The sequence below is a fragment of the Ambystoma mexicanum genome, chromosome 2p, assembly GCF_040938575.1.
Source record: "Ambystoma mexicanum isolate Mex_15411 chromosome 2p, UKY_AmexF1_1, whole genome shotgun sequence".
In the NCBI taxonomy this organism is placed as follows: Eukaryota; Metazoa; Chordata; class Amphibia; order Caudata; family Ambystomatidae; genus Ambystoma; species Ambystoma mexicanum.
The window spans coordinates 641,239,121-641,261,729 of record NC_090923.1 but is presented as its reverse complement, the minus strand read 5'-3'; the positions used below and the strand labels follow the sequence as shown (position 1 = coordinate 641,261,729).

General features: G+C 44.5%; 1 protein-coding gene across 5 annotated transcripts in view; it reads right to left on the bottom strand.

The window, feature by feature from the left end:
- Nucleotides 1–22,609, bottom strand: part of RNF123 (ring finger protein 123) — a 3,033,138-nt gene that overhangs the window by 2,522,697 nt on the left and 487,832 nt on the right. For all 5 annotated transcript variants that reach the window (XM_069644183.1, XM_069644184.1, XM_069644185.1 and 2 more), the window contains exon 6: nt 20,021–20,075. In XM_069644183.1, the coding sequence (XP_069500284.1) occupies nt 20,021–20,075 (55 nt within the window). The remainder of the gene's footprint in view (nt 1–20,020; nt 20,076–22,609) is intronic.

The window sequence follows — 22,609 nt, the reverse complement described above, 5'->3', positions numbered from 1 at the left end:
CCAGTCATGAGTGTGTGATGTGGTGCTGTACCGCATGTGGTGCCCCTAGTGGTTGCCAAGTCATTTTCAACAGTAACTACCCCCCCCCCCCATTCCCCCCACCCACATCCCTCCCAGAACTCGAGGGAAGAAACCCAAACCCATTGACAACAACACCAACAAAATACTAGGCATCTGCGCCTGGGGGGCTGCAAGTCAGCCTAGCGATGTCAAGCTGCAAAAAACCGGGGAGAGCATAAGGATAATACACAGTGCAATAGTAGTAGGTAACAAAACTTAGTGGTAGTATATAAGGGAGCCGTATGGCTACAGACTGACAGGATAGGAACGGCTTAAGGTCTAAAGTGCTGTGTAAGCGAACAGGTCAGACAGCAAATCAGGGTAAATGCAACAGTCAAGGGTCCCCGGCATCCAGACCGAGGCGAGCCGTAAATCCCTCGTGATCAGAGCAGAACCAAGGACCAGGCAGCCGAGTCCAGTTGCTCGTGGTTAACAGTGCCAGAGTTTGCGTGCCGGGGGTCAGGCAGGGGGCCAAGACGCCCGAGCACAACAGAGTCGTTTATAAGCAAATGATGGACCCCCAGGGGGGGGCACTGTAGACAGCAAGAGCAGAACCGGTGATCAAGAGTTAGCTGAGGTCATGAATATCATAGGGGACCTGGTGGTGATGAACCCCGTGCTGCGAGCGTGATGTGCTGAGGGGCCACCACGGGGTGCCCCATACTATAGGAGCGGAGACAGTCATCAATCGGGAAAGTGTTCATCAATGAATTTCGATGCCTCCTCAGGGATGGTGAAGAAGGTGGTCTGATTCATGTGTTCAATCCTTAATTTCGCCGGGAAGAGCATGGAGTATTTGACCCCCAGGTCGCGAAGTCTCTTTTTTACAGCGAGGAAGGTTCTACGTTCCTGTTGAACAGTGACCGAGAAGTCGGGGTACAGATGGATTCTTGCCGGGCCAAAGCGCAGCTCACCCTTGGCTCTGGCTGCACGAAGCAATGCGTCTCGATCCCGAAAGTTTAGGATCCTGGCAATGATGGGTCGGGGAGGCGCGCCCGGCTTAGGCTTAGCGGTGAGAGAACGATGTGCCCTTTCGACCGAAAAGTGTGAGGAGAGCTGCGGGGCGTCCAGTACAGTTAAAAGGATACGCTCAACATAGTCCTCCATGGGCTCTTTGACATTATCCTCCGGAACGCCAATGATACGCAGGTTGTTGCGCCTAGAGCGAGATTCTAGGTCATCATTCTTTCTCTCCACCGCTGAGACACGGTTAGTGAGTGTAGATACCGCAGCCCGCAGTGATACCAGGTCATCCTCCGTGACACCCACCCTGGTCTCGACCTCGGCGACACGGCCGTCCGTTCTTTCCATATGGGCTTTAATAGACGAGATGGTGCCACTCATGACGTCCAACTTGGTGTGCAGTGCGGTAAATCCCTCCTTCATGTACTCAAGCATCCTCTGTGAGTCATCCGAGGTTGAGGGCGTCGAGACCCTGGGTGTCTCCTCAGGCGGATCGGGGGGAGCCTTGGATGGGGTTTTCGCAAACATGTTGAGCGAACTTTGTTTCTTACCAGCTCCAGCCCCCTTGGTCATGGTGATGACGGAACCAAGATTAGAGCCACCAGGTGAGCGGGTGTCCGCACCCGCAAAGATAGAGGGGGGCCCCTGCGTGGGAGGGGGCAACAACGGGGTCTGTAGATCTGGAGCTGGGAACACCCCAATAGGCCAGGCAAACGTGGGTCGGGGCCGCGTCCCTATCCAGAAGGGAGGCGCAGCCCGACAGCACGTGGGCGAGCCCACCGGGTGAGTGTTACTGCAGGGAGGGTACGGGGGTCCCAAGCTCCCGGCTGTTGTGTTAAGACCTTAGCCACAGGTGGAGAACATCAGCTAGTATGATAAGGCTGCAACCCGTAGAGACCCGCGTACACACTGACACCACAGGCACCCGTACCGGGGTCCAGGCCTCCAGGACTAGCGCCAATCCCAGGGACAGATGATTTAACGCAAATATGGGGGAGCTCAGGGGCCAGGGACCATCACCCCCCGGGCGGCAACGCGGGGCCAAGCGGGGGGGGGATGCCAAGAACGAACTCACCAAGCCCCGCGGAGAAGGAGGCGCAGCATGTGAGGAGATTCCCAAGTACCAGGGTATAGTGTAAGGCTGGGCCAATGCAATCCGGCTAACAAGGGCCCAGCCCCAATGTCTCTGGCCAAAGCAGATGTTTAACTCAAACCACAGGGAGATGACTACATTGACAAGTTTATCACTGCAAGATCATGGGTCTTTCTTGGCGCCTTGGCTGGAGAATGGTAAGTTGCTCTCAATGGTGAAGTACGAGAGAGTTCAGGGCCTCCTGGGCCTCCGCCACGAGAAGCCAGGCGGGCCGCGCCGAGTCATGCCCCGCAGCCTCGCCGCCGGACCAACTTGAGTCAGGAGAGCAAATCAGGGGGAGGTGGGCGAGCCATCCGGGTGGACCCGCGGGGGCAGAAACGGGACAAGGAAGTTTTCCGGGATCGGCAGCGGCGGCCGCCTCAACAACAGGGCACGGCCCAGCAGGCCCCCCAGGGCAGGGCGACGGGCGGACGAGCAGGGTCGGCCGCCGCAGCGCCGCACCCCCAAACCAGAGAGGAGAGCCGGTCAGGAGGTCCAGGCGCCCACCAGCCGGCCACGGCGTAGAGCCCCCCCTGCGCCCCACTACCTGGTTCTCGAGGCGGCCCTCATGGCGTCAGGAGGGGGGCAGCAGAGGAAGGGTATTGATGCGGCGGCGGCACCGGGAACGGAGTGAAGGCTGGAGTTCCACTGGAGCTGGAAACGGAGGCCCCGCCGCCGCTAGCTATCACAGAGTTCCGGGGGGTGGAAGGCGCGGCGGCAGCCGCCGTGTGAAGCGCCGGAGGGGTCCAGAGAGACCGTCTGTGGCCGCGCGGGGCCCGACTCCGGAGGAGGAAAGATGGAGGCACAGCGCCCCTACCCCCGCGGAGGCCCGCCGCGCCGCGCTCAAAAGTTATGTGAGCGAGTTGAGGGCGCCGGAGCTGCGGGCCGGGGAGGCCAACCGCCGACGTCCGCTCTCGACGCCGGGCGCCGCACCAGGGACGATCAGCAACGCTGGGGGACCAATCTCAGCCAGGGGATAGTAGAAGGTACCACAGGTCCGCTCCACGAGTATGGGTCTGCACGAGTGCACTGAAAGGGTGCCGGACGAGATCTTCAACTCTCCCGGCTCAGAGCACTGACATCAGGCGGCCATCTTCGTTCGGCGCAACAGCGCCCCCCCATGAAGAGATTTAAAGACAAGACAAAGGAAGTGAAATTTAAGTTGGGAGTGGAAGGGAAATATTGTGAATTGTAATTTTGTAAAAGTTCTTCTGGAACTGAATACAAATAAAAAGGAAGATTGAGATGTGAGTGGTCATGCAGCGGGTAAAGCAAAATCCGGTACACATTCGAAAGTCTTCGATCATTTAAAGTACATTGCCATTGATGCGAACCCGGCTGAGGGAGACTAATTGAGCGTGATCTGAACCAGGCAGAGGGGGATCCAACCTGAAACTTTTGAGTTAAACCTTTGCTTTGAAAGTATTTGAGCCCGGCTGAGGGGGATCCAGTACATGCGAAATACTGAAGGGGAAAGATAGTTTCCTTATTGTTTTGTGCAGCAGGCCCTCTGAGTCAAGAGACTTGCAAGAAGTAAAGAAACTTGAATATAGAAGGTCTTGAACTGTGGAACTTTAACTGCATCCTTGTGCCCCCACAACGCAGGTGTGTGCTTTGTTCGAGTGACCTGCCTTGCCCCGTGCTGAAAAACATGGGGAAGGGAGGCCAACGGCCCAAGCATCCTGACATATCCTTTTGTGAACACTTCTTTCTTTTTCATGAACATTACCCCACATTATTTATAAATTAGTGGCAAGGATTGGCAATAGTTTTTTTTAGTACAAGCTCTTTTTTTGACAAACTCCACTAGGACTGCGTTATTATTTGATGGTCGTAGCTCGCTCTCATTTGTAGATTTAGGTTTAGATAGGTGCTTATCACACCCTTGTGAAAGTTCAATAAACATCCTTGAACTGTGGTCACTTTTGTCTGTCTTCTATTGCCACCATGTGTTCCTTACACCTCCTACTGGTGGGCATGGAGGGGACCTGGAGTGGGTGGTCATTGCTTTGGTGGGGTGGAGCCTCTGGAGGATGAGGATCTCTCCTCTACTTCTCGACTTTCTGTGGCCCCTTTGAAGAGTTTGTGAAAGATTGCCCCTGCGAGGAACCCCAAGATGCAGTCTGCCCGCCCTGGTTGTAGTTGGAGGAACGCTGGGAGTTTTGTCCTCTAAAACGGCATGCATTAAATGTGCCTCTCTGCACAAAGGGGTTGTTTGTGAGCTGTCCCGAGGGATTTGAAGGCGTCATACTCCTCCTGAGCACTATTCAGTGTGTCCTCAACCGCTTTCCCAAATAAGGAGTTAGGCTCAAATGGCATATTTAAAGGGGTGGCTTGGGTTTCCAGCTTGAAACCAGACTGACGTAGCCATGCATGGCGTTTAATGAGAGTAAAATAAGGGGGAGGGAGGTCCTGAGAGTCTCTCTGCCAGACATTAGTCCTGGTTACGAGAGCCTTACCCAGATTCTTTAGCTCACTATCTTTCACAGAGGAGAAATATCCATAACATACCAACAGCAACCCCAGACACGTGTTTCGGTCTGGTTGGACCTCAACAGTAGAGTGGAGCTGTGCCTCTCTAGGAATAGTCAGCAAGGGGTACACATCTGGATTCCCATACCGACATACCATTCTGCCCAGATACCATTTGTTGCACATACCTATGAGAACATACACTACAAATTCAGTGTTACATGAAATCTTGTAGTTGATTTTTACTTTGTTTTAACACTGAATGCTCATACATAGTACCGTTATGAACATATTGGGAGGCTTTACATTTGTGGAAGGCTAAACCTGAAGCTTCCATCCAGTTTGCCCCAAGACGTTTTTGGTCCTTTTGCAAGAAACTAGAAACCAGCAAATCTTTAAATGAGGTAGATCTTCTATAAGTAATGCTATGATTTTTAGCCAGAACTTTCACCACATTTCTGTCCAACTGAAGGACATGCCAATGTCGATTCATAATGGTTCTGATGCTCTTAGAATGTTTATCAAAATGATTATAAACCTTTACTCATCTACCTCTTTGTTAGATTCTACTGCCTGATTCCTAGTCACACGAAGACCCTCTTTTGGCATATTTCGGACTTTTAAATGTCCGCATTCTATGACTTTCTTGGGGTTCGCCGAATATCTAAAACCCTTAGCAGTGATTTTACCTTGTTCATCAATAATCTGCATAGTAGAGCAATTTCTCAAAAATTTCCTGCATGGTATATTCCAGATGAGGCTCTTTGGATGGCTGCTGGTGGCATGCAGAGGGACACTGGACCCAGTGAGTTTTCTGTATAAGTGAGTTTCTATTTTGCCTAGTTGTTGCTTTACTGAGACATCCAAAAACATTGCACCGTTACAGCTTTGGAACTCAGTGAATCTAAGATTAAGTGTTTCTGCATTTTTTAAGATTTGTACAAATTCTAACCCCTCTTTTTCTATACCTTTTCAGATAATGAACAAATCGTCTATAAACTGCAACCATATAATTTTATCAGTGTATTGGATGTTGCCATCTGACCATACCATGAACTTTTCATCCACCCCATTGTTACAGTATCATAGAGCAAATGTAGAGCCCATTGCAGTACCCTGCAGTTGTCTTTAGTACTTCCCATCAAAAACATTATTGGTTAGACTCAATTGAATCATACCCAAAATAATTTCAGTGTGCTTTTAAAAATGGAGTGATCTTAGTACTGACATGCTTTTGACCAATCCCATGTTGAATGGCGGTATACAAGGAAACAACATCCATTGCGGCAAATAGGTAAAAATGTCCCCATGGGATCTCATCAATGTTTCTTAAAAAATCCTTTGCATCTCTCAATAATTAGGGTATGATAGATGCGAATGGTAGAAGCACCTCATCAACTAGTTCAGAGACATTCTCATATAGTGAGCCCACCAAGATTACAATGGGCCTCCCGGTGGTCTCTCTACATTTTGGTGAACTTTCAGGAGAAAGTGTATTGTCGGCATTACGGAATGCTTGGTGAATACAAATCGGCAAATATCCTCATTCAGCAACCCATACATTTTCCAATGATTAGGAAAAGCTTCTAGTGCTATTTCCATTTCAACAATAGGGTTACTGGGCAATACGCCACAACATACAGTGCCATTCAATTGTCTATTAGCTTCTCGAATATAGTCTCGCCTATTCGTAGGACTATATTCCTACCCTTATCCAAAGGTTTAATTATACAGTTTGAAAGATCTTGTAATTCTTCAACTGCCTCTCTTGCTTTCATATTCAAATCATTGAATTTCATTGATGTTGATAGTTTCCCTCAATCTTTTGAGGTCACTAATCACCAAATTTTGAAAAGCTTCAATATAACCCCCCGCCCCCAATGTTGCCACAGGATTAAACTTAGACTTGCACTTTAACTTAAATGTCTTCCACCAGTCATTGTTAATACCCAATTCCTCCCAGTCCACCAGGGTCTGCGTGTCCTCAATTTGGAGTTGGTTCTCTGAATGCATCAGGCTGACTAAAGCATCAATATCTTCGATTGCAATATTAGTTTCACCCGTTTGTGCTGGTGCCTTCTCCAATTCTCTTAACAGCTCAATGTCATTGTTGGTTTAAATTTGGCCAATAATCATCGCTGTTGCGCGCTTTCTTCCTCATTTGTGTTTCACTAAATAAAGTAGATGTCTGTTCCCTAAGAACTGCTCCTATGTCTCTCTAAACAGACATTTTATTATGTGGGGTTCATTCTCTGTAATAGTCATACTAATCAATGCCAAGCGAATTGGTAGACCAAAGGCTAGCATAATAGTGAACGGTCAAAACTTCAAAAAGGACCTGTCTGTACATCGCAAGGAAGGATCCCTATTCGATCAGCACAGAATGAGAAGCATACTCATGAGCATCTGCTGCCAAAAACTACACGTCCACTGGCGCACAAGCTCGCCACCAGTGTCAAGAGCAGCAATTCTCTTGCTGCTTCGCGGAAACACTGTACTTTTTCGTGATGAAACACAGTTTGGCGCAGCCGGGGGACAACTAAGTCAAAGAGGCATATCCAAGTCGCACGCTCTCACATCTTCAGAAGGGTGCTGTGAGGGGTCAGAAATGAGTGACGGACACAAAGTTGCAACCTTTTCAACATTACAAATTGTATTAAAATAAGAGGATTTGGATAAAGGCCTTTCTGTCCCTATCCTAAAGAGAGTATCCCTGCCTACAATATCAAAACAAGGGAACAGTCTGTTTCTCGAACATCCAAATTAAGCAAAATGTCCTTGTGTGCAAAACGTATCTGACCCTCAAACTAAAAATGACCAACAACAAAAAGGTGCAAGGTAAATAGGTCAGCTTCAAATTCAGCAAAAAGTGTGCAACAACTAAGTGTATAAATCCAACAAAACAATCCTTGTATCCAGGGGATGATTCCCTTCCCCTGAACTGTTTCAGGTAGATTACAAAGGTTCTGTTCAATCAGTGGTTCTTTAAGAGTAGTAGAAACATCTCTTTAATCGAACACGCTCTTAAAGATGAAGTGTCTTTTCCAAGAAATGATGTTTTAAGGATGGAAAAAGTACCTCTTAGCAACTGAAGTATTGGTGTTTTAATACTTGAAGGATGATGAAATGTCTTCTCCAAGTAATGGTGTGTTAAGGACGGCAAAACTATCTTCTATATAGCAACTTATTAAAGAAGGTCTGCTGGTGTACTCTCTTGCCAAGAATCCCCTCTGGGCTTGGTAGACCCCCTGGTATACTCTCCGGCCAGATATCTTTCCCCAAAAGGCTTACTGCCTGTTGCACTTCTTCCACCAGGTCTTCTTACAATAATTTCTTTATCTTTCGGTTCTCTTTAAGTATCACACAGTTTTACTCCTTCACTGTTTATACTTCATTAGCTCCAGCTACTTGTTCCAACTTTCTCCATATAGGCATATTACGAATTTTATAGGTCTAGCCTTTCAATTGCTTCATTAATGTTCATTTGCTTATGAGAACATTTATTCCAGCTTCCCTATATCGACATCTCATATGGAGATTTGGGTAAATTCTGTCTTTCTATATAATTCAGCTGATATTCAAAATAAGTTTCCAATTGTTTGTATGCCTGTCGGTATGCAAAAGGTCTCCCAATGCTTCTGGACAGGCTCACCAATACTTGCTTGCGTTTCTGACTCGTGGAGTATGGCTGCGGCAAAGTTTGTGCTTCGGGAAAGGGGTTTCCCGCTCTGGAGACCCTCCTGCGGTTCTTCTGCCGGCTTCTCCTTCATCCACCGGTAGAACTGCTGCTCTTCACCAAGGCTGCATCCCAACAACCTCTCCACTGCTGCAGGCGCCTGTGCTTTTCCCATGCTCTCTACCTTGCCGGTAGGAAGTGCTTGTCTCCTTCCACACAGTCCGCTCTCGTGTGTCTGCCTCAGGTTCTGCTTCCGGCTTCGCCCGGTCTGAATCTCTCTTCTCCTCCTTCACATTCAACTTGAAAAGGCACCCCATTTTTAAATGCCCTGCACAGATGATTTCAATTACAACTAGTGCTGCATATTTAGCTTGATGTTTCTTTCGCTCCACAACTACTTTTTCCTCTTCCTCGCCGAAGCACTGGAGGTTTTATGGGAGTTAGAGTCCATAGGAGTTTTAGACTTTTGAAAACAACATTACTTTGAATACTTGTTTGAATCAAAACTGTCACAAACAGGAGGTGTTAAGTGAGCATTATGTGTAATGGCATATTATTTGGAACTTTATTTAGGATAAAACCATTAGGGACAAAGTATGTTAAATGTGAGCCATGTGTACCCAAGGTGTGAATGTTATTCTGCCTCGAGTATTTTGCAGAAAAGATTCTTTGGGCTCTGCAATAGGAGGGACTTGTAAAGTGACAACATGGCATTAGGGATTTAGGAACCATAGGGTCTTCCTCATTATTAAGAGAAGAGTACTGCATCCCTCCTGATGGTGTCACCACATCTCCCCGACGGCCATTTCCTCCCATGTGATCCTCCCTCATAATACCACTCCAGGGTCACGATCAGGTAGCGACTGCCTCCCCCTGGCCACTTGGGAAGAGCTCTTATGCTGGGGTTCAGTAATGACTCCACAGGATTCATCACAGTGCACTTGCCAGATTGTATGCCACAAGGTATATGAATCACAAAGCCACGAAGAGGTGCAACGGCACCTTGCAAATACATTCCACAACCTCGTCCAAAATTCAAGGAGCAGTTGCATCCAGGTTTGTAGGTACAAAGTACTTTAATAAAGACTCCCCAGACCAGGGATTGACACATTAAGCACAAAATATAACATGTTTTGCAATGCACACTTGATCAAATAAATATAACATATGGTTTGTCCCGGTATTTATCACAACTCTATGCTGTTAAACCATGGTCCATTGTTTGTTTGTACTCTCACTGTCAGACATAAGACAGTCTGTCTGCCATATTAATTAAGTATACATCAAAGTGACCTAGTGCATCTGCAAAACGAAGTTAGAACAATCTGTTATACCATGCTAAGTGGAAAAAATGCATTGCCCCATGGTCATTATACAATTATTCACATGCCTGCCTCATTATGTTGAACATTAGAATATATATTCAAATATGCATTAAAATACACATAAGGAATGCCAATATTACCAGTTCAATACCCGATAAATCGATGTCATTTTTGATAAATCGCAAATAATGTACATAGTGCTGTAAACCTGGAATTACTTAATGTCTCAACAAATATTGCCTTGCCACTGCATAATTGCATTACACGTTCAAATATTAATGCTCATCGCATGATACTTGATCTGCAAGACAGATATACGAGGATAAAATCATTCAGCGAGGGCATTGCCTAAAGTACATAGTGGCAGCCACGTTTATAAAGTGCATGAAGCTTAAAGTGTATAGTGCTTGACATGAGGTGGATTGCAAAAATTTATCAAAATCTAGAATACCGCACAGACCCACACACACTGGGCTGTGATCGCTGGCCAATTGTTGAGGTAAAACCATTTTGCAGAGACTTTACTGAAAATTCTTTGGTTAATAAGTTTTGACTCACTGGACGGATTTGGGTGAAAGGTACTGAACAGTGTGTTGAATGAACCGCTCTAAATTGGAAATTATGGGAAATTACAGTTTAGAAGAACTGGGGAGAAAAAAAAACCCACCGTTTTTGGCCCCTTTCATCGCCCCACAGAGAGAAAAAGTGCTTGCATTGCACTGTAGCGTTTAAACCAGTGGACGGATTTGCACCAGGTAAGAAATCTATTGGGCAAAAAGTGCAGTAGATGTGCTTTTTTGTTTTGTTTAAATCCATCCATTTTTTTTTAAGACGTTGGTGCCTCCCCCGGTGCCAACAATATGTATCTCCCAAGGAGCATTGCAGCAGTGAGTTTTTCAGAAATGAAAATCTGCCGTTTTTCTTTTTTGCTCGTTGTGAGCAATTCCTGTGGTAATCGCGTGGAAGGCTGAAAATAAAAAGATGTCAAAACGATATTTGTAGCTGGGAAAGTGGTGGTTTCACAATAGGGGAGGGGGAAAGAGGGCCACGTGTTTAGTGGGAGAGTTTGGGGTGAGCTTGATAGCCCTTTTTGTGGCAGTTCTTCCCTGCGATTCCCCTGTAGTCCCAAAGTCCGGTGGAAACATTGCAAGACGTGCTCAGAAATACTCCAGCAAGTAAACAAGGGATTGTAGGAGAGGGTGAGGAAGGATTTACAGAGTAGGGCAGATGAGGAAGGACCCAGAAAGGCGTGGGGGGTACTAGAAAGGAAGGGGAGCACATGGAAAGTGACAGCATGGATACGAAGACTATTTGTCAAATGTTTTGCCATTACCGCAGCAATCAGCAAAGGATACCTTCCCATGGAAATCATTACTGGGGATGGCTTAGCCTGATCACAGTTTGTTAACACTGGAATTTCTCAGGCGAAGATACTGCAAAAATGAAAAGATGGGAAAGCAGGGTGGTGTCGTGATATCAGCCAATAGTCAGTGGACCTTACTGTTTCTACATGGACACTGATTAGCTATTAGACAGGAGGATATGGGCTGAGGTCACTACCATGGCTCAGTATCTTTATAATATTTGGTGCATCATGGACAGTGGTCAAGGCTGAAGGCAGTGGCCCCAGGAGAAGATTCAACATAACAAAACCCTTGCAATACTGTTATTTCTTTTTAGATAAAACAAAGTTAAGATGCAGAAATGCATCACAACAAAACCCCTGAAATTTGTTGGATGTTGAAAATGACAACAACCTTAAAGGCATGGTCTAGTAAAAAATGTTATTGTCCCTACGTGTCGGCCATGTTTTTTTAAGCCTAAGTGGCTCGATTTTAGAAAACCTTCCTATTGACCTTACCCGAGTTTTCGTCCATTAAACGCACGCGAAAACAAGCACCAGTGAGCCGCCATTTTCTGATAATCCTATCATTTCCCCCATCGCCCTGGCTGACCTGCTTTTGCGGCACTAAATCAAACCCCCCGCCCCTGAGCCTGTCATCAGCAGACTCGTACCGCCCATTTCCCAACGCCAAAGCACGTCTTGTGTCAACATTCGCTGCGCTTCAGCTAAAGACGTGTCGCCATGGAAATGGCAGGACGCCTCTTTCCTCAATAAGTATAAACAGACCGTTTCACAACACACAGCAGCAGATTTTCGATTCCATTCCTCTCTCTGTGTTACTTTGAGTATTCTGTGACTCGTTTCTGTGCTCTGGTCAGCTACCTTCGCCGCTTGTAGCCCGTGTGAACAGATACCAGTACCACCGCTATAAATTATTTTAGTTTGTTTAACACACAATGGCTACAATAATGCCCTACATGTACGAGCCCGAGTATACCGAGGAGGAACTACTGGAAAGGCAAGCACGCAAAAAAGATGGGGATTCATACGGCAGTTGGCAGGACGAATCAACAGATGAAGAGCCTGGGCCTAGTCGAACGGACGGCGTCTCCACCTGGTGCACATGCAATCGGTGCAAGCTAATGCCAACTGAGGACGAGAACTGCTGCTGCCGAGAAAACTCGGGATGCCTGGCCTACATTTCGGAAGGCGAGCCACGACCGCAATGCATCACCGAGCTGCCAGACTTCAGGGCAGCCTGCCTCACATGGGCCGTGTTGAGAATAATGATGGTGCTTATGCACGAACTTCGCGCAACTGTTCGTCCTCGTAATCCGAGTAACGAGTAAGTATACTCTGCTTGTCATGACCACCTATTTCATGTTCTTCTACTATATCCAAAATTACATCTACATATCATTGTAAGTCGTTCAATAGTGTGCATTGTCTAGATAGCATTTGTCCGTGCAGAATGCCATTAGTTACAAGAATTGTCATTGACAACAAACGTTTATTAAACTTATCTTGGTCGTTTAAAAACAGTTTGTTTCATTCCTTTTCACAGGTGGTACAGGCTGGTGGCCTATCGTTCCTTTACATGGTGGCTCCACGGGAGGCTTGGACACCGCGTTCGAAGAGTGATACCCGCCTGTGCCATTCGTGCCATTAGAGAAACGTTCCCGAGTGACAGCGGTCAGTACAGGGGATTTTCTCTCGCTGTGCTGCAACCTGACCTGTATAATCTTTAAAGTCTTGTATTTTTGTGTCATGAAAATAAGATACAAAATAAAAACACTGCATATATTTTAACAACGGTTGTTATGATTTTTTAAATGAATCAAGTGTGTCTCCATTCAACGATGGACGTCAGATATCAGTGCTCCGAATGGGTGAAGGTCTGGTCGCTGTGAAGCAGGGTGGTCACTATCTATCTAAGCTAACATAACATATTCTCGATAATGCATGCACTAAATAACACTTGTTCAAAGTCTTTCAGTGGGTTATGTCTCTATAAAAGTCACACATATCTATACTAACAATTACCATTGGATTATACAGGCCTTAGGGTCTTGACCACTATAATACACCGGTTGAAGTGTGGGTCTGCGCTCACAAGAATCTCCGGTATGTGGCATTTGTTATTGATAAGCAATGATATACTATCATTGATATAAAGACGATATACTATATATTGATATAAAGGCGGTTCGCGCCAGTGGATGAGCGCTGGCATAGGGGGCTGTCAGGGGCGCGAAAGGCCAAGGTGCCAAAGTACATGTACACTTCAAAAGGTATCCCACGCCAAGGGGCCATCGGTCACATGGCCTCCTCAGACCCCGTGTCTCCAGCCAGGCCTCCCCTTGAAGCAGGCCGCCCCCCTGCAATCCACATAAGTGTGTCTCCATTCAGCAGTCTTCCTGTGCCTTATCTGCACGCCCCAGGCCCATCCATCCCACCCCCCTCTATCAAAGGCGGTTTGCGCCAGTGGATGAACGCTGGCATGGGCGGCTGTCAGTGGCGCGAAAGGCCAAGGTGCCAAACTACATGTACACTTCAAAAGGTATCCGACGCCAAGGGGCCATCGGTCACATGGCCTCCTCAGACCCCGTGTCTCCAGCCAGGCCTCCCCTTGAAGCAGGCCGCCCCCCTGCAATCCACATAAGTGTGTCTCCATTCAGCACTCATTCATTCACAAACACACCCCTGTTTCTAATACTTTATAAACCACTTGATATGTCTCATGAGAACATCTTTGTGCTTTGCAAGTCAACTCCTGAACGTGTTACCTGGCAACCACTGAGATCTACGCTAATCTGCTCGTCGTCGTGCTATCCGTGAACTTCTGTGACCGCTTAGAGCAAACCCATCAGTGTGCTACCTGTGGCCACACACCTATTCTCCTGCAACATACTGCTCTGCTTGCTGAATCCAACTGTTTGTTGGTCAAGGTAAGGCCATGTATCCTAGTCATATTTCGCAGATTTTTAAATTTCTATCTATTTGCGAGTTGAGTACACAATAGTGCTATGTTCATTGGTCTCATTGCTATTGACTTGAGTTTCCATTGCTATGCTATCAATAGATCTATTTATTTTCATCTTTGTCTATTGTCATCGAATTGCATCCTTCAGGGGTCCAGTCTATAATGTAAGCATGTTTCCTTCTCGTGCAATACAGAACATCCAAGGGATGAGTCACATGTTCAGTTTTTAGTCACATCATTTATGCATTTCTGCAACATATGCAAATACTAAGCCGCACATAATGAACTGGTATAGTTCCTGCGACCAAAACAAACCTTGCATTGATCATTGTATGATTCATTTACTTTTGTATCAAATCTTTATTCTTGAAGATTGTATAATAATGTCGATATTTACTTTTCAGATTTATCAACAATGCCTGCCTGTTCGATTAGCGGTTGCCCTTCGAAGACCCATGCGAAATCCGAAGGCACTAAAATGCATGTATTCCCGAAAACTGTTGATCGAATAAGAGAATGGGTCAGACATTGCGGATATCCACTGGATGAGCTGGAAAGTAGAGTCCAACAAGTCTTACAGGACAAGAGGGGTGATCGATACCGCATCTGCAGCCGGCACTTTTCCTTGGACATGTAACAACATCTTGGGTAACAAAGAAGAATAAACGGCGAACGACACGGAAATTGCTTGAAAACGCTATTCCCACTCTATTCGTCCACATTCCGCCACCGGTGAGTCAAGTGTCCGGATTTAGCTTTAGGCCTTGCGGTAGTGTGTAGGTATCCGAACGGATTGATATTGTAGGTGTTCTATCCCTTGTAATAATTTCGATATTGATATGAGTGTATAGTTTTTTGAATAATGACATTTATCAATATATTCTTTCGATTTCATAACCCACAAACGCAATGTATATATGTGGGAACAGGGAACTGTGCTGTATTGAGCATTTTTCAAGTATTCTGTCGCCTTACATGGCTATTTTTAATATTGGCATTTCATTATCAATCATTAATTTACCTTTACAACTTCTTGACTATCCCTTGAATCTGAAGCAAGAACATTCTACATCCTTGACGTGGTCGCAGTTATCAACCACTTCTAGCGCGTATCAGGTAATCTTACTAGGCTAATCCGCTACAGACTTGTTTTATGCATGTCAAGTAATAGTTTTATTTTATCGTGTAATTATTTTACCCAATGTTTGGTTAGTGCTTTCCACTTGATATACACCTTAGTTATCGTCCACTGGTGTTTGTTTTCAGTTATAATTAGTGTTATCCAGACTAATGCAAGTACTGTCTTTCAGGGAGATGCTGAAGCGTCCGCCACATCTACAACATTTCTAGATGTTCTTCACCAGCAGGAGGTATGGATACTGACAGCTCCATCGAGCGTCATCATCAGAGCTGGAATTCTTGTCGTTTGATTGTTCTACACAATCTTTCATTCGTGGTTAGCCGTTATGTACCTGTGCTGTCGACCCCAGGTGTGTGTTATGTTATCACTATTGTAATCCTCACTAATGCAAGTACTATGTTTCAGGCAGTTGATGGAGCGTCAACCCCTGCACTTGATGCAGAGCCTGACATTCAAGTAATTCCTGGGGAAGTGGAAGCGGGACCATGCGTATACGAATCGGCGCAACAGCTTTCGGAAGTGCGCACTACATTTGCAACATCCATAGATATTCTTCAGCAGCACGAGGTATGGATAATGACAGCTCCATCATGCGTGATCATATAACGTGATTCCATTTGCTATACTTTCTTCCCTATTAACGCAAGTGCTGTGTTTCAGGGAGAGGACGAAGCTTCCACTACAATCACAACACCCAATTTAGATGATGCAGATGTAAATAAATCGGAGAAATAAGTCGATGAAATGTGATCATATTTAGAATTTCCTTGATTCTTTTGGACAATGCATCATTTGCGGTTATCTCTTTATATGTACCTGTGCGTTCGACCCCAAGTGTGTGATATGTTTCCAATATTGAAAACCATACTAATCCAAGTACTGTGTTTCAGGGAGACGACGGAGCTTCCACCACAATCACAACATCTCATTTAGATGATGCAGATGTAAAGGAATCAGAGAAATAAGTTGATGAAATGTGATCATATTTGGATTTTCCTTGATTCTTTTGGACAATGCATCATTTGTGGTTATCTCTTTATATGTACCTGTGCCGTCGACCCCAAGTGTGTGTTGTTTCCAATATTGAAAAGCATACCAATGCAAGTACTGTGTTTCAGGGAGATGCGGATGCCTCCTCTCCAATACAACCATTGATGGCAGTCCATGCAGAGCCAGAGGTATGGATACTGACAGTTCCATCGAAATAGATCATCACTGGTCGAATACTTGTCGTTTGATTGTTGCACACAATGTTTAAATCGTGTTTGGCTATTGAGATGTACCTGTGTGTTCGTCCTCACGTGTGTTTTATGCTAACAATATTTTGATACATAGTAATGAAAGAACTATGTTTCAGGGAGACGATGGAGCCTCATTCCGTGCGGTCTATGCGGATACAGAAAATATAGTCGTTGCAGCGCAAGAGGAAGGGAGGACATGCGGAAACGAATCGGAGCTACAGCGTGCAGATGTTGAAGGTCGAGTCAAAAAAGTTGCAAAGAAAAAAACCCAAAAAAAGGTTAGTTACAAACAGTTCATAACTTTAAAAAAATGTTTGTGCTGGGGACTATTTTATGTTTTTTTCCAGTCAATTCTACTACACTCCATCTTGTGTTTAAACTGAACATCCCTTTTCCAATCTCTCCTCCAGTTACCCGTGGGTGTCAGAACTATACATACACAGACAGTGAAGGGAATGAGAGATGTAGCTTGCCAGACCGTGTACACTATGGAGGAACTATTAATTGAGGCGAGGCGTGTTCAGGCTCGAGATGCTCATGTCCAATGGCCAGAACATGAATTAACTGTTTGGAAACTATAGCTTTGGTCCAATGCAACTTTGCTACAGTGCGACCGCACCACCACAAGAAGATGTTATTGAATGTATTGAAGATAGCTCTGAAGTAGTTGCAGATCAATTCACACAATCTACACCCGCCAAAAATTTGCCACCAAAAAACCTGTCGACATTGTTGTGTTCTCCCATCAATGTTGAAGTAATAGATGTCGAAATGACAGAGAATGAACCAGCTGCAGTATCCATAGACGCATCAGAACTTGATATCAGCGATATTACTTTCCAATGTGTTGAAATCTCCACAACGTCACAGGCCGAAACAACGTTGACGCAGGATGACAGTCTAATGAAAGAGAGCAAATACATTGTATTCGACAGTTGTTTGATGGAAATTATAAGTATGCTGAAATGTGTGCATTCCATTAGAGGGAAAGTATGTGGGAAGCCATCGATTAATGTGACTCGTCAAATAAAAGGCAGTAACGTCAAAATAAATGCCGCCTGTAGATTAAATCATAGGTTCTCATGGTCTGCACAACCGATGCTGGGGAAACTGCCAGCAGGCAATCTACTGTGTGCAGCTGCATCACTTTTTAGTGGCTCCAGTTTTAGAAAGTTAGAGGCTTTCTTTCCGTTTGTGGGACTCCATTTCATTTCTAAAGCGCTGTACTACATATACCAACGTGATTATCTGTTTCCAGCCATTAGTGATGCTTGGAAAATGGAACAATTGTCTCTAGCAAGTACATTCGAAGGCAAACGATTCAGGCTAGCCGGCGATGGACAGTGCGACAGCCCTGGATTTTCTGCCAAGTACTGCACCTACCACTTTCAGGACATGGATAGTAAGAAAATTGTGAGTTCGGTGGTCGTGCAGGTAACACAATGTACATCGTCAGTGGCCATGGAGAAACTAGGATTTATAAAATCAGTGGAATATCTACAAGCAAGGGGAATGCACATCGACCTCATAGCCACGGATAGACACGTTTCAATTGCCAAGACAATGAGAGAGCAGTTCCCACATATTAAACATCAATTTGACGTATGGCATCTTGCTAAATCAATCAATAAGAAAATCTCGGCTGCAGGGAAAAAAAAGGTTTTGAAAGTATTTTGCAGTGGTCACATTCTATCACCAACCATCTTTGGTGGAGCTCAAAAACTTGTGAAGGGTCAGTGGAAATACTACTTTAAAAATGGCGGTCACTGATGCACCACTGTACCAACGTTCACCGCTGGACAGCAAATCAACATTTCCACCAATGTGAACATGGCCCTTTGTCCCCAGAGGAGGCACGGAAGAAGAAGTGGTTGATTCCATCTTCACCGACACACAAAGCCATTGAGAAGATTGTTTGACAAAACTCTATCAAGAGATTTGAGAGGACTGACAGAATTTTGTCACACAGGAGATTTGGAGGTGTTCCACAATATGTGCCTAAAGTACAGGCCAAAGCGCTTGCATTTTAGCTTTCGGGGCATGAAACATCGCACTCTACTAGCGGTCTTGGCCCATAACAGCAATGTCGGACGTGAACAATCTAGGACTAGGGGTAAAGTAAGGATGCCTCGCTACACTAAGGTGTTTTCAAAACGAAGTAAGCAATGGGTGATCAAACCAGTCTATGATGAAATGCAGTTTGACTTTGTGAAAGGCCTTATTGTTGCTGTGTTAGAGAAGCACAGATATGGAATTTTGGACGTTTCTGTGCAGAGCAGTGATCCATTGCCACCGAACACTGCGACTGTGCCATGCCCACCCGAAGCACAGCTGATTGTGAAGTACAAATCCCGGTTTAAATAATTGCAATACAATTGTCTTTTTGTAAATAAATGTTATTGTACAGTGTACCTGTAAACCTAACCCCTACCTTCACCATCCTGGTTGGCGAACAAGCTGGGTGTCATCTTTGAATTCTCTCTATTCACCTCATATATGCGTATGTATATATTTTTCTCATGTAAATGCTGCGCACTGTTAACGGAGGGGAGGCTTGCGTATTGCAAATAATAAAACAATAAATCTCACTTTTAACTCAACTCCTGTGGTACTTTATACTTTCCCTGACCTTCCCCCAAAAATTAAATGTCTCAATTTGGGCTGCAAAGCTCGCAGATAACGGGGACAAAATTGGGGCACTTAGAACGCGCCAGCCAAGCGGGCCGTGTCATTTGGGAGAGAAGCCAGTTCGCATTTGCACATCGAGGCGCACTACATAGACGGATTCTAAACTTCAAGTTCTCACAGATGCCTATACTACGTGATGTTGCAAATAAAGAATGCGAAGGACAGCGGCTTTGATTTTCAGCTCGCGCCCAGATGAGGCCCACAAGTCACACTGGAAGTATAAGGGTCTATTGTTTTTTGACCTTGAGACAGGGACCATGCCGAAAGAACTACATTTGAAGGGGGTGCGCAATAACGTAAGAGATGATAAGGCAGAAAATTCAGAAACTAGACCGAGTTTCATTTTAGTTCAGTATACGAAAAATCGTTGTCAAGAGCACGGTCCGTTTTACAGACTGCATTACGAAGAGACACAATGGAAATTTCAAATATAATGTAAGTAAATCTTTACACGCTTTTATACCGGAATGAAGATTTAATGAATGGATGCATGAATAAATGAATTAATGAAGAGCTAGGAAAAACAAGGAAAACGTGTTCGTAGTGGGCACATGGGCATGCAGGTCCACTGGTCTCACCGATCTCGTTCCTTGGCCCAGCCACTTTTCCCTGCACTGCCTACCTGCACTACGGGACTGTCTCTGTATCCTTCAGCCCCTTCTCCCGGCATTTACCTTGCACTTGCCACCAGCTGGCCCTATTATTTAATTTGTATTCAACTAACCATGTACAGCATCGAGCCATTTAGGCTTAAAAAAACATGGCCGTCCCGTAGGGACAATAAACATTTTTACTAGACCAAGCCTTTAACTCTGAGTAACCCCCATTGCTTAGCCAAGGTGCACACAAACATGTTATCACAGCAGGGATCAACAACAAGCTCAAAAATGACATCCTGGGGGCATATATTTGGAGGTGGGGAATACTAGAACAGGTAACTGCCACTGTGTACACTGTACTTTATCTTAGAAAACACAGTCTCTGAAGCACTTACCTTTGTAGACGCAGGTGGTCGCTCGGATAGAGCTGAAGTTGCTGTGTCCTATGACCTAAAGAGAGAAGGAGAAAGAAAGGTTGCATTGGTACTACAGGCATATGTTTTTTTTTTTAAAGCCTCTGAAGAACTTTGTGCAAAGCCACTAAGGGCACATACGTGTATATGTTGCCCTGTGTACCAACCACTATTGAGGCTGCTATACAAACCTTTGTTGCAAAGAATGGTATGCATCAAGTTGACAATTTATTTAATTCCAAATGAAAAGGAAGAGGTTAGATAAGAGGTTCAGAACCACCATTGAAGAGGCTCATTTCGGACCTCTTGCCAAGAACAAATGCTGTCTGTATGTGCAGTACGAGGACTTCAAACTTCATAACGTTAGTAAAGGTGCCAAGATCTTTATGATAGGGTTTTCCTTCTGCAAATAAAAGAAACGAAGTTCCTATCGGTAATAGGAACTCCCGTCCCCTGCACACCATTCAATAGTGGAAAGATGACTTTTCAAACAAAACTTAATTTTTTCACTATTTCAATGCGTTTGTTCTATCCGGTTATCAAATTATTTTTTTTGCTGCAGCCTCACAAAGACCAATTGCAGGCATTCAGTCAAAAATTGTTTTACTAGTGGTGATGTTCAACGTTTCACAAAATAGTTTCAATAAACTTATTTTCAATGTTTACATGAGTTCTTTTCACTCATTAAGTGAGTTCAGTATAACAGTTCAACGTAACACTCTTAGAAACTTCAAAAACAAACAAAAATGTTTACTAATTAGCTTGACGCGTTTCGAGAGATTGCCCTCTCTTCTTCAAGAGCAACAAATAATTTCTAATTGGTACAGCACCAAGTATTTTCAACAATTCTTCATTCCATCATTACAAAATTAAACATTTCTTTTGACAATTATGTTCCAAAATTGTCCTTATTGTTTTGTTCCAACTATTCCGTTGTGAAATCATGGAAACCTCATCTCTTCCTGTTGTCGCCAGTTCATTAATGGCAGTCTGTGGATAATGTGAAATGTGTTGATGTTTTACTCGATCAGTGCACTTATGTAATGATTCTACCTCCCATAAATTCAAAACTGTACCTGTGTATTCATGTAATCATCAGTCTGTATGATAAGGCTGTTCCAGATTTCAAAATAATTTCCAGTATATGTAGTCTTGGAAGTGGATGGCCTGAAAGGTAAGTGTGCACACTCTAATTATCTGTATTTGCGCAATGTTTTACACTCTTTTCAGTTTACAATAAGTGTGAGTTAGATTACTGCTTTTACCTGAATTCAGGCCGCGTCTGCCGCCTATATTAGTCCCTTGTTCCCTTCTTTCTCTTGTAGCACGGGATTTCAATCAGAGCATACAGTGCACAGAGATGTATTCCTGGTTTCTACCTATTCCAATAATACCGTGTGTTAGCATGGTACTTAACGTTATTACTGTTGATACTATTGTAAATAAGAAATATCTTTCACTTTACCTCTATCCTAAGGTCCACTGTCCATGAATGTGTGTCTCCTTCTTCCAACATTCTCCTGGTGAAAAACTAGTTTTTTGGCGATTTTGCTATATATTGTCATGTGATCAAGTCATGTGATATTTAGGGATTGTGGGAGTTGTAGTTCCACTCCTCTACCTATCTGAATGTTTATTTTCTCGTGAAATTCTGACACTCTGTAAAACATATTTCAGGAATGTTAATCTGTGTCTAACTTCACCGGTTACCTGATCGCTTTTGTATTAGCTGAAGGTATAATTTAAAAATCGGAACGTGCGCAATTCTAATGGCACGTTTTTTGCACCTCATTCACATCCTTGTGTCATGTGAACAAGTCATGCGATATACAGGCCTTGTGGGAGTCGTAGTTCCCATCCTCTAACCATCTGCATATGTATTTTCTCTTGAGGTCCTGACGTTCTGTAAAACAGAGTTCAGGAAGTCTGTATATAACTTCACCGGCTGCGTGATCGCCTTTGTGTTAGTTAGGAAGTACAAATTAAAAATCGTGACATGCGCAATTCTGATTGCACTTTTTTGAGGTAGTAGTAGTGATCCTAATTCACCTTGTTGTGAAATTAAACTACTTTCATTCCACCATCATTGTACTAATATTTATTGTGCACTGTTCTATTGTCAAATTATCATGTGCCTGTGGTTGATGATAATTCTGGTAAATACACTGCATGTAGATTATCATCTTTCCATCAAGTCACAACGTAATTTACTTGATATTTTCATTGACAAAGAATTCCTGATAAGGCATTCAATTTTTATAAGTAATGAAAGCAACTTCAATACACATAATTAGTATCTGCATGTAAATCAAAAATCTTTTGCCCACTGATAATCTTCTTCATAAAAATGCACTCAGACAGTATTCTTCATTCATTCCCCTAGGCTCCTGAGCCTCTAAAATATACATGGGACTCCAAGAAAGACTACAGGATACCAGTCAGAAATCCTTTTGAATACCCCCCAATCCACTCTTCACTTCAGAAGTGCAGCACCCCAGGGAGGTGGCTCCCAAAGATCCTGACTGTAAGAGAAGATTAACGTTTTCCACAGTATCGATGTTGACGTGTGAC